The sequence below is a fragment of the Chelmon rostratus genome, chromosome 12 (genome assembly GCF_017976325.1).
Source record: "Chelmon rostratus isolate fCheRos1 chromosome 12, fCheRos1.pri, whole genome shotgun sequence".
Taxonomy (NCBI): domain Eukaryota; kingdom Metazoa; phylum Chordata; class Actinopteri; order Chaetodontiformes; family Chaetodontidae; genus Chelmon; species Chelmon rostratus.
The window spans coordinates 8,336,461-8,350,620 of NC_055669.1; the positions used below are offsets into that span (position 1 = coordinate 8,336,461).

The 14,160-nt window shown below is 42.1% G+C and overlaps 1 protein-coding gene across 1 annotated transcript in view; it reads left to right on the forward strand.

The window, feature by feature from the left end:
• Positions 1 to 14,160, forward strand: part of slc1a7a (solute carrier family 1 member 7a) — a 31,614-nt gene that overhangs the window by 15,620 nt on the left and 1,834 nt on the right. The window contains exons 3-8 of the mRNA XM_041948714.1: positions 4,249 to 4,464; positions 9,031 to 9,073; positions 9,766 to 9,997; positions 10,258 to 10,357; positions 10,901 to 11,134; positions 12,507 to 12,701. Of these exons, the coding sequence (XP_041804648.1) occupies positions 4,249 to 4,464; positions 9,031 to 9,073; positions 9,766 to 9,997; positions 10,258 to 10,357; positions 10,901 to 11,134; positions 12,507 to 12,701 (1,020 nt within the window). The remainder of the gene's footprint in view (positions 1 to 4,248; positions 4,465 to 9,030; positions 9,074 to 9,765; positions 9,998 to 10,257; positions 10,358 to 10,900; positions 11,135 to 12,506; positions 12,702 to 14,160) is intronic.

Sequence of the window (14,160 nt, forward strand, 5' to 3'; positions counted from 1 at the left end):
CTGTTCATAATTCTTTCCGTTTTTGTTGCATCAATGTAAAAGCCGTTTCTACCTCAGTAACCCCCGTTCATTTGCTGCAAATGTATATCACACACATTCCAGGTGACAGCCATGTTTAGATACATGCACACAGCATACTCCACTGGTTTCCAACCTTGGGGTCATGGCCCACCAAGGGGTCCCAGAAAATCTAAGCAGGAGGAAAGATACAATTATTTGAAATGTGAATTTCCTTCACTTGCCATAACCTCTGATGACTTTTTTACAGTGAATGTATGTGTGAAAGCGGGTTGCTTGTAGTGATTATCACCTAACTCTTCAGTTCGTGCCAGCTCTGGTGAGCATTTTAGTGTCTTTTAGCTTATTGTTTTGATTTTCTGGCCCACGACTTTGCTGTTTTGGTATGGCTAGTGGACAACTGCAAAGAATGGCAGTCAAACCATTTGATGGTTAGCACATTGTATAGTATTTCACACTTTCATAAGACATTCACGCTCAGCCCTATCCACATTGTATTAGACATGAATGAAATTCTATTTGAAAATATCCCGCAGAAGGTGTGAAAGAACGACAGCGTACTTATACATTATACATTATGAAGTACTATCTTCCTGCTGGGTTGTCAGTTCATATGGATGTATGTATGATTATGTGCCTTCTCCAGTCAGTGGGGGTAATTCAAATCAAAACACTCTTCAGCCATCACCATCATTTATCCCATGCAGTAAATAAATAAAACACTGAACATATAAAAAAGATCAAGGGTGTACCCATATAAACATCTCAGTTTAACTGATGAATTGTCAATTAAATGACAAAAAAACAACACTCTTCAACGATGCATAAATTTAATTAATGTCATATCTGCTGCCATGTCACGAGAACGGTTGCATCAAAATTCCATGAAAAACTCAGCATCTGACTGTGATACCATCATCAGATTTATATGCATAGAGGAGGGAGGAGGAGGTCATGAGGTAAATCCCTGGAGCAGTAAAATGTAATTTTTTTCCCTATTTTGATCTCCTGGCTGCAGTTTCTGGTCATGTCGACTCTGCACCAAACATCTGGACATACAATGCCAGACAATTCAGATGTAACAGTTTGGCTGCCATTTCCCAGAAGACTGTTGCTTTGTGTTGCCGTCAATCCACCTCCTCTACTTTCTGCTTGTTTTGATTTTCCTGCCGGAGGTCGTGTAATCCCTGACCAGTGCGGGTCCAGCACATTAGTTATCACTGCTGCAGCTGCACATTGTCCGATATACCAAAGGTTGCTAGGTTTATTCATACCTTTGGCAGTGAATTTCAAGAGCGATTCTGGTTATTAGAGGGAATAACAGGGTGGTTGGAATACTTGCATGTAAGTCCATTTGCTTCACTCTGTAATATCTGTGATGAGAATTCAAATAATGATGGTTGGTGATTGCATCCTGGCTAATTAAGCACACGTCCATTTGTTTAATACTTATTGGCTCCATAATAGCCCCTTTTATGCACTAATACATTCAGTCTGAGTGATTCATGAGCCATAGGCAGCAATTTGTGGGTAACAATCATAATGTACTTCAGGGTCATTTGTGGGAGTGGCCAATGACAGAACTCACTGAAAAGACGTCAGCAAAGCAAAAGGCACAGTCCAGCTGCAGTGATGCTTTTGGTCAAAATGTTCAAAGGCATCGTTGTAGAGAGAAGTGTGACGGAGTGGTAGAGCTCATTTTATAGAACTGGTGATGCTTTCTGTTCAGTTCTAGGAAAGAAAATGATTGTTCTGGAGAGCTGTAGCTCTCCTCAGCCTGAGAAGGAAAAGCCTGACACATCGCAGAGGGCGTGATGTACTTCTTCATGTGCTCTTGTCCTTTGCAGGGTCCACAGGAGGTCCAGCTGGTTAGATTACTGCCTCTATGTTAGATACGAAGGTAGAGCCAAGAGGTTCGCTAAATTTGGCATAAAGACAGGAAACAGTTAGCACGGCTCTGTCCAAAGGTAAAAGAAATCATGTAGCAGCACCTCTGAAACTAAATTACAAGCTGCTGTCCACAGACACGTTGTTGCTCAGTTCAGCACCCTCAGGGGTTTGGCTGCTGCAGCCGGACTTGGTGTGGTGTAGCCACTGGTTTATGGAGGCTGCAAAAGTTGAGCAAAAGTTGCAGTATTGCTTTAAGTTAAAGTCACTTATCAAGGGAGTCTCAACAAAAATCCTCTTGCCCAGTCCAGGATTTGCTTCAGTGATCTCAGAATAGGAATCTGTGATCAGTGGAAAGCAGCCTACGCCCGTTCTTTCTGACTGGAAAACTGCTTTGAATTCATTCCAGCTCATTTTATTGTAATGGCTGTAGTGGCTTTAGATCTTTTGCAGGTGTGTTAGCCCTGAGTCGTTTTTGGAGCTGCACGTATGTTATGTGGCTGCAGTACAGTGAAAACACTGAATCCTGTGCCTAGATTGAACTTTTTTTTAATGCAAGTCTATGTGACAGAAAATGACTGTTGCTGCTGTGGCTTTGGAAACTGACAAACGGGCAGTCACCTCCAAAAGAAATGCTTCAGGAGATGAGCAAAAACATCTCTTCAATTGAGAAACGTGCTGTTCTTCTTTATTCCCCAGGACATATGTAATAATGCTATAGCAGCAGCTATGCTAACTCCTTAGAAGCTGCCATTGTTTTTTTCACACCAAAAGTGGCGTCGTCTCGCTGTTGACACATGTGAACCACGCCCTCCAGTATCTGCCAGTACTTTCTCAAAGGACACAGATTGGTCCGAACCACTGTTCTTTGGCCACAAGCCCATCACTTGAAGTCCATCTTTAACTAACTGGATTAAAAACAAAAATTAAGAAAGAAATAAAAACTATAATAACTCTGGTTGGGGACATCAAATGCTTTCTGATGATCAGCATGGGCTCCTCGGTTATGGAGAAATGGACTGTCACACACACACACACACACCTTTGCATCCTCAGCGCGGCTGTGAGAGATGATGGAGGCTCTCTGTCGCACATGTCAGAGATGCTAAAAGGAGGATGCAGGATGAGGTGGAGCACAGGCGGTGACTGCACGGAAACACTCAGCAGCCCCATCCAAACCCTTGCCAAGGCAAGCCAGATTACATTTTGGACAAGGAGAAAATCTTGTCACCCCAGCTCAAGAGACCCAGTGAAGATCTCTGCAACTCTCCCCCTCTCCTCTCACTGGCTCCACCCTCCCGCTGCACCACCATTTCAACATCTTCTCACATGTCCCACATATGAGATCTCCCTGCAACTTTTTTTTTCCCTTTAGCAGCTGAGAAGCAAAAAAGATTCACAGCAAGCGTCACCATGTCAGCGCAGGGAAAATGAAAATCTATTCGAAGCAGCCTATTTAAATGCAAATGGTAAAATTCTGTTTCTAATGCTTGTGACTAAAGTTGTTTATCCCCCTCCCCCAGGCTTTCTGTGATAGAGAGGAGGGGGCGCAGAGCTATGAATGGCTAGATTCACATTCACAAGTGAAAGAAAGAGGAGCACGTGTCAGAGACACAAAGACATATTTCGGTAACGGTTTCATTCGGTGCGAAGCTTTCTTCTGTCTGTCACTTTCTCAGCGTCACGGATTGCCTTATCTGAGACTGCAGAGGCGGTTTCTTGAACAAAGCACTTCTCTGGTTTGAAAATGGCTCATTGAGTTTGGTTAAGTGGTGCCATCATGTCAAAGCTGCACGATCAGGGCTCTTATTTGAAGCTTTGATGGAAGGTTTGTTTACATGACGTTTGTTGTTAGGGTGATGGTTGGAAATTAAAGCCTGCCTGGGACGTTTCCTCCTGTTTCTTTTGAATCTCAGTGCTTTGTTTTCCTCATAATGCACATGTGCCACTGTTTTGAAGGACGTATATTGTTCCATACGTTTACAAAGAGAATTTCTCCCTAAATTGACAGAAGTAAGAGGCATAGAATTTCATTTAACCTTGGGAACCTATGAGTCGGTAATGCATTCATTACCGTGCAGCTTATGCAATTTAGTGCCACTTATTGCTTTGCTTAATACTTTGAATGCAAATGAACACTGAATGTGTTAGCTGAACATGTGCAGCAGCATGTCAATGAGCTAACATTTTTTTTTACCTCTCTTCAAAGTATCCACTTCTGAAAATTAAGGCAGTTCTTTCACAGTGTTCTTTTTGATTTCTAAAGTTAACCTCCGCCTCCCTGTCTGTCTTTTTGTCTCTCCACTGTCTCTGTCTCTGCTTTTGTGTGTCTGCATACACCAGTTTGATGTCAGGTCTAGCTGCCCTGGACGCCAAGTGCTCCAGCCGCCTGGGCATCATGACCATCTCCTACTACCTCTGGACCACCTTTGTTGCCGTGGTTGTGGGCATTGTCATGGTATACATCATCCACCCGGGTGGAGCCGCTCAGAAGGAGGACTCTGAGGACAGCAAGAAGCCAATGACCAGCTCCGCTGACGCTCTGCTGGATCTGATTCGGTAAGAGAGAGTAACGTATCTTCTCTTGCTCCACTATTGCTCAGTGTGGGCCGGCTCAGAGGAAACTGTCATCATCCTAAAGCAGCACTGTCTCACACACGCACACATACAAAGACACTGACGTGCACATGACATGCATGAATATGCAGCACATTAATGACACTCCATTACACTTGTGTACAAACTATGAAGCTCCTGGATGGCAGATTAAATATCAGTTGTTGCCAAAGAGCCATTTCTTACTAAATAAAAGGCAACTTTTTCAATGAGTTGCACTTTTATATCACTTTTCAAACATATCCAGAAATGGAGGTCGGGACCTCCAGCAGACCACAAGGTAAACTGACAGTATAAAATGAGTGCTAAGAATGGATAGAAGAAGAAATATGTGTAGCTACTCCAAAGTTCTCTTTATTTCTTTAGATTTTTCGCTAATGTTTGCTTTTGTTTGTAAGATGTTGAAGGGTTTAAGCTCTTCAGGACTCTAGAAACTATTAAAATGAACAGTGTGACAAGAGAACGTCACTCTTTGGTTGCACTGCTGACCTCTGACAAGGACTAGGCCCTGCTTGGCTATGAAGGGCCACAGTTCAGAAACACTGGAGGCCAGTGTCTCTCTGGGAATGTAATAAAGCCTCTGTTGTATATGGAAGATGGCTGCCATGTCTTCTGTCTAAAGTATATTTGTGAATCAAATACAAGGTCATGTTTCTGGGTCTTGGGGCAATGGAGGGTCCTCAGAATGGAAAAGACATTTAAAAGTTAAATTTTCAATAGATTCATGTGAGATAAGTTTAATAAAAAGAACTTGAAATATTGCTAATGTGCCTCCTTTGGATTTTGTGAATTTGCACATGAAGGAGCAGATATTGACTCTAGCACTAATGAAAGCAGACTAAAGAGAAAGATTCATTTTAAGCACCAAGGTTAAATGTATGTAAGCTAGAAGATGTGTGAGAGAGAGCCACTTCATGCCATGAATTCACAGCACTGTCATTAAGGCATGTTATAACACCTGTGGCATGTGAATGTCTTGCTCTGCGTGCTGTCTCGTGAGGACTGAAGTCGGGGAAATGCTCGAGGTCAGTGTGTAAAGCCTGGAGCCTCGTGTGCCAGTGGGTTATTGCACTAAGCTAATTAGCGCTGCTGAAGGATGGAGTGGGTGTGTTTGAGGTGAACCTGGGTCGGCCCCCGCCGTGACAAACATGGCAGTGAGGCCCTGAGAGCCACTGTGTCAGTGTGACAGTCGGTCAGTGGGGTAAAGTCAAAGGCCTGTAATGCAGAGGGGCTGCTCCGCCACCAGGATATCTGAGCTAATGATGCTGTTTTATAACAATAGTTCAGTCATTTCAAAGGTAGTTATCTTTCATCCTCTCTTGATTTTGGTGTTGTTTTTAATATATTTGAGAATTTTGACATCAAAATCAAATCATACTGAGAATAAATTGAATTTGAATGACTCACTCATCAGAATGTAAAAAAGGGAGTGATCAACCGGCCAAGTGCATGAAATCCAACTATGTCCTGAAAACGTGGCAGAGGTGAAGCTCTGTCGTTCACGGGATCTCAGCGTGTGTGTGTGTGTCTGTGTGTGTGTGTTTGTTTTACAGAGCACAGCTGTGCTTTGGATTTATCTCGCAAAGCTTCTTTACAGCCTTCATCTATCATGCAGGCATACTATATTGGTACACTCACAAATGGGCCCAACTGTCTGCAGTCATGCATGTGTGCGCGAGCATGTGTGAGTGTGTGTGATAAGCATGCATAATGACCACAGAATGTATGAATATGTGCATACTTAGATTTATTAGGGGCACCGGGGTCAGAGTGGTTCATTAGCCTGCTTTGCTCTGTCTTAGACACAGGACAGGCTGCTGAGAGGCTAAGTGGTCAAATCCGTGCACAATGCTCACTCTAGTCCTCTGAGTTGCACCATATTGCCCCTGTGTATCTTTGCCATATGTCTTTTAAGTCACTCTGTTGAATGCACAAGCTGTAAAACACAATGCCTTCTAATCTCTCTGCATCTGAAATGTGCTGTTTGAATTCTGATTGTGATCTGAGCTCTGCGTTGATGTGGGATTTACAGCCAGTGCTAATGCAATGCAGATTTGGTTGTGATTGTGACATTCATCTGTGCATGAAGACTGCTACGCAGTGTGTTATTCAGCAGCCTGCAGGTTCAAGGTATAACAAGCATAGCAGCGCCGCTGGCGTCATGAGGGGGAGCTTCACACTTCATCACACGTCAGGACGCTGGACTTCCGTTTGCACTTGATGAGCAGAACAGATCAAAAATAAATGACTTAATACTGTTTTATAGATTCCCCTTGACTTTAAAAATCAGTTTCAGATTCATGGAGTTAATGGAAATATTTAATGGGGATCAATACTTCAGCTTTTTTAATTGAGTCAAAGCTATTTTTTTCTGTGTAATCCATATTCTAAAACTTATAGTATGCGTCATTCTAATCTTGTTTTACTGCAATATTATGTTCTTAGTTTGCACTTTGCTTAATGCATTAAGTTAATTATCAGAAAATGGACTGTATTTCTATTTAGCACTTTAATAGCACAGAGCTTTACAATGTGCCTCTTCTTTTCAGTACTTTTCTCAAGGACAGTTCAGTATGTTGAACCGGAGACACAGCTCCCTTTTCATCTGTGAAATGATGATTCATGTGGACTTATAGTGTTCCATCAGCCTCAGTAGCTGTGCGCATTGGTCCCATTTTATTATCTGAACTGAGCAAAGACATCACTGAACTATGTAAGAAATAAATTACAGGGATTACAGGATATACATACATATATTCATCCATTACCCAAACTGTTCAGGGTTGCAGGGACTGATCCCTATCTCAGTTCACATGGGGCAAGGGACGTAGTACCCCAGGACAGGTCAACATCACATATTAGTCATTGTTCCATCAGAATATTTTTATGCACGAATTTTAGCTATGCATTAGGAAAGGTTGCTGGACAGGCCAAAACTTAAAAACATCCTCAATTTCACAAAACAGTTTTATGCTCGCTTGAGGTGGTTTTTAGGTTTTTCCAAAAGAGTTGATGAACATAGTGGGAGATGGAAACACCTTTTCTGCATCATTTCTGATGTAATGACCATTTGACTCCCATGACTGATCAGCTGTCTCTGCTCTGAGAAGAAAAAAAAAAAAAAGCTGTTTTGGCAGCTTAAAACATCTCATCAGTCCACACAGATCTGATGTAACCTTCCTCACATTAATACACAGAACAAGTCATATTTCCATCGTGTTTTCCACATTTGTACATTTACATTTTTTAACCATTTGTACCTTGGTTCAATGGTTTTCTGACTGGAGAATTAGCAGCACCTACTCTCAATGAAGATTTTCTTGAAGTTCGGATAAAATGTGCAATACATTTGGATGGAAATCTGGCTGCAGGCACACCATTCACTCTCAACACCTAAGAGCAATTTAGATCCTGTAATCAGGCATGTCTTTGGACTGTGGGAGAAGGGCGGAGCACCTGCAGGAAACCCACCCAGGCAACATGAAACTCACTGTAGATATAACCCAACATGAGAATCAAAACCTGCAAGTGACAAGCTTGCCTTGCAGGGTACTCTGTGGCCATGAGCATATTGTATCTGTCATGTGTTTTCTGTCAGGAAAGTCAGGGTTTTTAAGGGGTTGAACCCAAACGCAGACACAAGGGGGCACTGATATAAGTAAATAAATTTAGTTAAGAAAAACAAAAACTCAGAAACTACTAACACACACTAGTGTAAATGGGCTTATACAGAGAACGATGATCTCACAGGGAAACATTGAACACACACACACGACACACTAACACAAAAACATAAACACGCAAACACGACGGAGCCAGGGTAGAGACTAAGACAATACTAAAACTCTCTTACATAAAACCTGGCATGACTATAGACTAAGACAAGACTATAAACTCGAGCACATAAAACACGGCATGACTTAGATGACACTAGGAATACACTTCCAAGAAACATGGCATGGCTGAGACAACACTAGGAATACACTTACATGAAACGTGACCTGGACGTGAACAAAGACAGCTAAAGAAAGCTATGGCAAGGCAAACGCAGACAGCAAGGTGACGAAGACAACGACCTGACAAAGACTGGGGGGAAGACACGGACTTATATACACAGGGCAGGAACACTAATGACACACAGGTGAAACACATCAGACAATCACAAGGGCGGGAAAACACAGGAAGTAAAGTACACAAAGAAACATAACATAAACCTTCAAAATAAAGCAGGATGTGACAAAAACCAGACAAAGACAACACACAAGGGGGAATCTTGAACACAAAACTGGCGTGCACAGCACGGGTCATGACATTTTCATGACATCGATCATTCTGTTTCACACCCAATTTAAAGAGATACAGTAAAACATCTGTCTTTATACTGAATGATGTTGTTCAGTTGTTCTCTTATTCATTGTGACATTGCATTTTGAGATTATTTCTGACTATGAAAGACAATATTTTTATATTTTTGTTTGCCTAAACACTTCTCAAAATTATCTTCCACAGCAACATGTTTCCAGCCAACCTGGTTCAAGCTACTTTTCAACAGGTAAGCAAAAATGTTTCAGGCAAAGATACGAAAAAATGGGATGTTACATATGTTCAAAACACAAACAGCTGCAATATTTTGGAACCGAGGTTAACGCAGTAGTTTGACATTTCAGCAGTGCCTATTAAATTTCTTGTTGATAGTTAGATGAGAGGATTGATACCACTCACATGTGTGGACACTAAATATGAAGCTAGGCTAACAGTCGGTTAGCTTAGCTTAGCACAAAGACTGGAAACAGGGAAAGCTAGCCTGGTTCTGAATAAAGGTCACAAAAAATAAATCTCTAAAGCTCCCCAATAAACATCTTACATCTTACAAAGTGAAGTTAAAAAAAATGACATGCCCCAGGCTAGCTTTTTCCCCTAGTTTCCAGTCTTTATGCTAAGCTAAGCTAATTGACTGGACATGTTTGGCATAAGGAAATGTGGTATGAACATTATCATTTAATTTTTGGCAAAAAAGCAAATAAGTTTATTCAGAAAAAGCATTTCTTTAATACTCACTGTTGAGGCAGCAGCATTTCTCATTTTCTGTTTCATTCTGCAGCTTTGTTGAGACGAACGTTAAAATCAGAGTTTAGCATCTGTCACCTGTACTATCTATAAAGTGCTATTATCTTCAATGGAAGATTATGATTAATACTGTTTACGCCGTTCATTGTCATCTCACTGTTGTAATTTGATTTCAAGTATCGAACCCAGCGAGTCCCTGAGCTCATCCCCAAACCAACGGTGGCCCAGCTCCTGGATGAGACCACCACACGCAGGGTCTACATCTACGGCATCCAGGATGACAATGGCACAGACGTCCAGAACTTCTCCCTGGATCTCACGCCGCCGCCTGACGTCATTATGAAAACATCACCTGGCACCAGTGAAGGCATGAATGTGCTGGGGATTGTCATTTTTTCTGCTACCATGGGTAAGTGGTTAGCTCCAGCACACACACAGAGTAACACATTGCACATACATAAAGATGTATAACTGCATAATTGAAGACTTGCACACCCACACTTTTGTATGAATTAGTTTCAAATGTGTTGTGCTCCCACAAGGAAGGCTGAGAAAAAAAAAAGATGGCATTCACATAAATTTACATTGTTTAAGGCATCACAATAGGTGTGTGACTGATGCATTTATCAATTTATCTATACATTTTTTTGTGTTTTCTCTTCAATCCAGGAATAATGTTGGGCAGAATGGGACCCAATGGAAGCGCTTTGGTCAACTTCTGCCAGAGTTTGAATGAGGCAGTTTTGAAGATTGTCGCCATTGTCATCTGGTAAGTGTCGTGTCTGGTATGATCAAATGATGATGAAAGGTTTTGCTGAACCAGCATTAGGACATTCTCAGGTTTAGCTTGGCTCTATGGACGCCACTGGCAGTCTGTTGCTCAGTCAGTTGGTCCACAACAATCCAAAATATTTCAACAGCCACTGGATGCATTGTCATGAAAATTAGGAATGTTCATGTTCCCTATAGGATGAATTTTACTGATATTGGTAGCCGTTGCATTTGATGCAACTATTCGTGGTGCGAAGAGGATGAATCCTCATGTCTTTGGTGATCGTCTGAATTTTCATCGAGCACTGCCAGCAGGTCCGAAAATTTCAGATCAAAATCTTAATTGTCAAATATGCCAAAATACCATGGAAACTAATGGCAGCCACACAGAACTACTTGCATGGCTGTATTAGAAGTCTTGTTGAAGAGTGAATGCACCACGGCTGTTAAAACCTGACAACATGACAGGCTGATTTTTAAAAAAAGCTGATGACGTAGCTGCCATTTAATGAACGTGCACTCTACCTTCCTTCCCTCACAGGTATTTCCCCTTCGGGATCGTGTTTCTGGTTGCTGGTAAGATCTTGGAGATGGATGACCCTTCAGCCATGGGGAAGAAGCTGGGTTTTTACGCCATTACAGTGGTAATGGGTTTGGTGCTGCACGGCCTATTCATCCTCCCAGCCATGTACTTCTTCATCACGAAGAAGAGCCCCATCGTTTACATCAGAGGCATTCTGCAGGCTCTGCTCATCTCATTGGCCACTTCCTCCAGGTAAAAGTGGAAGATCCGACTTTCACAATAAAAGACTACTTTGGAGATATTAGTGTTCAAACCCAGGAGGGTCTGCATATTTATGTTGTTTTGACTGTATCAACACCAAAATGGCATTGCGGGACTGAGATCCACATTGCTATTATAAACGAGCAAGATCGATCAAAAACATGCAACCAGAAGACTTTGCAAACTTCTTAACAATTTGTCTAATTATCACATATTTTGGAAAATATCTTCATGCTCTGTTTGCCTGTCGATGCATTGTGAGCCTGAGCCACAGGGGGCGCCACAAATACCAAAACTGTGTACCTCAAAATGCAGAGGACAGAATTTCATTTAGTGCCATATTGATTGGTGGAAGTGGGCATAGCTTATTGCATTCTCGCTCATAACTTTGAGCAATCCTGATTAAACTCACTGGAGGCTTCCTGTGCTACCTCCTGAGCATTGCCACAGTGTTTCATTCAAATGGCAGAAATGCTGCTGTCTTTGTGAAAATGAATCAAGCGTATGATTATCTCACTACTTGCTTTAACAGAACTGAACTCGCTGAACTGACTTTGCTCACATTTGTGAAATCTGAATCACACCTGTTGGTTGTGGTGGTAATTTTGGCCAATTGAGCAGCTTCCGTCTGTTGAGTGTAAATTTTGTGTAAAAAATCATCGTTTGTGGCTCCATTATTTACATTTACGACCAAACATTTAGTGGCGATTAAAGCCACCTTTTTCCTCGGTTTCTTGCCTGTATAAGTTGTGTAAGGAGGCTCACATTCGGTCGGTCGTGGGACAATAATGAAAGCTTTGCTTTGTGCTAAATCATGATGTTTACCAGAACTTGAGTGCATTTAGTGCTATTATAAAATCATAAAAGCTTCAAGTAAAGAGCAAAAATAACATGCAACTAAGAGAGTGTCATGGCCAGGGCAGATATGCTTCTATACTACATTGCCAGAGTAAATGGATTGGATAATGGAATTCACCTTGAAACAGATGATTGTTGGGTTTCACGGTGACCTTGTTAACCTCACTGCCCCGCAGGTCCACTTCAGCTTTTTCTAGAATTATAAAAGTTAAAAAACATTTCTGTCTTTTGGTTATTGGCCTAAATAACAATTTTCCCAATGAAATCAGCCCAGTATATAAATCCATTGACAAATGAATACGCCACTTTGAGGCATTTTTACAGCACTGTGGGTGTTCATGAGAGCCCACACACACACACACACACACACACACACACAATTCTGAGAATACGCCAACAAAAGATCTGTCTTTGTTTTGTGTTTTCACGACACAACATAACCTGTTATAGAAGGAGATCATTATCTGTAATTATGTACATGTAATATCTGTGTGTTTTTCTGCAGTTCTGCCACTCTGCCTATCACCTTCAAGTGCCTACTGGAGAACAACCACATCGACCGACGCATCATCCGCTTTGTGCTGCCGGTCGGGGCCACAATCAACATGGACGGCACTGCGCTCTACGAGGCCGTGGCAGCCATCTTCATCGCCCAAGTGAATAATTATGAGCTGGACTTTGGACAGATCATCACGATCAGGTAAGGCTCCTAAAATGGACAGCAGAACGTCTGCATTAGTGGAGTTTGAAAGTGCCTTTGGACAGAATGAGGAGAAACCTCTCAAGCTCGAGGGGTCTGACAGTGTAAGCAAATTGCATCTGGGTCAAACAACAGTGCAGGCATACTTGCGGTGTTTTGAGTGCAACATGTGAATAAATCTAACGTCACACATTTAGTTTAATTCTGAATTAATAAAAAATATTATGGGATTTACTAGATACACATATATGTAAATGTCACACAGATTACGCCTCATATGAGCTTCTTAGTCTGATCTGATTTCTGCTAAATCAGTCTGGAAGCCCCTGGGACACAGACAGACAGACAGACAGACAGGCAGACAGACAGACAGACAGACAGACAAAAACACCAACAGTCTCCCTCCCACCAACACCAGCATCCTCTAACTTTCATCTGCATCACCTGTGGCCCACCCCAGGTCGAGGAAAACGTCCCGCCCCTCCTCCACTTTCCTGACATGTCCTGCTGTAATAACATTAAGCAGACCTCTCCTCGTGGCTGCAGTCTCTGCCCGGTCCCTCATAATCCCTTGGCGGTAAAACCCATATGACCTGTATTACTCATCTCCCTTGTCACGCCAGAATTATAATAATTTTTCCCTCTTTCTGCGTCCTGTTCCCGTGCCGTTTGGCTGCTGACCATGGAGCTGCTCCATCTGCATGCTAACCCCCCCCCCCCCCACCACCACCACCACCACCACCACCACCAGAGGAACAGTTTGCCAGTTTGTGCTCAGAGGTCCAAGGTCTCGGACAGAACATCCGCTCAATCATTCTCCCTACATCTCCCATTCTCCCCACACCACGGTGGAATAAATATCCAAATCCTTTACTACCTTTGATTAAAAGCTCTAACACCACAATGTAGAAATACTGAAAATAAAAGTTGTGCATTGAAATTTTCACACAAGCACATGATCACCAAAATGTGCCTGAACTGAAAAGTAAAAGTGTGTGTTATCCTGAATCATGCGTGTTAGATTACTGTATAACCTACTGTATATTATGTTGTTGGATTAGCATTTTAGCATCATTTTGCTAGTTTGGGTGGAGTCAAACTGCTTTATATGGTGCTGGGTCATCTTTACATATCTTGTAAGCCAAAGATCCCCAACCCCACGACTGCAGCCTGGTGCTGAGCCTTGAAACATTTTCTTAAGTGCCACAAGGAAATCATATGGTTTGGCAAAAAACAGTAATTATTGTAGGCAATTTTTGCTAAAAAAAAAAAAGAAAGAAACACCTCTAAACTGCAAGTATCAATCATAGCTGGCCAACTGTTACTAGGCATAGCAGGCCTGTCAAGCTTTTTCTTTCTTTTCTCCACAAAAAGCTTGACAGGCAGGATGTGGATAACGGGCAGGTACTTTGACCTCTGTGCTGCGATTTTCCTCCTGTTTTGTGTGCAAAAGGTGAAT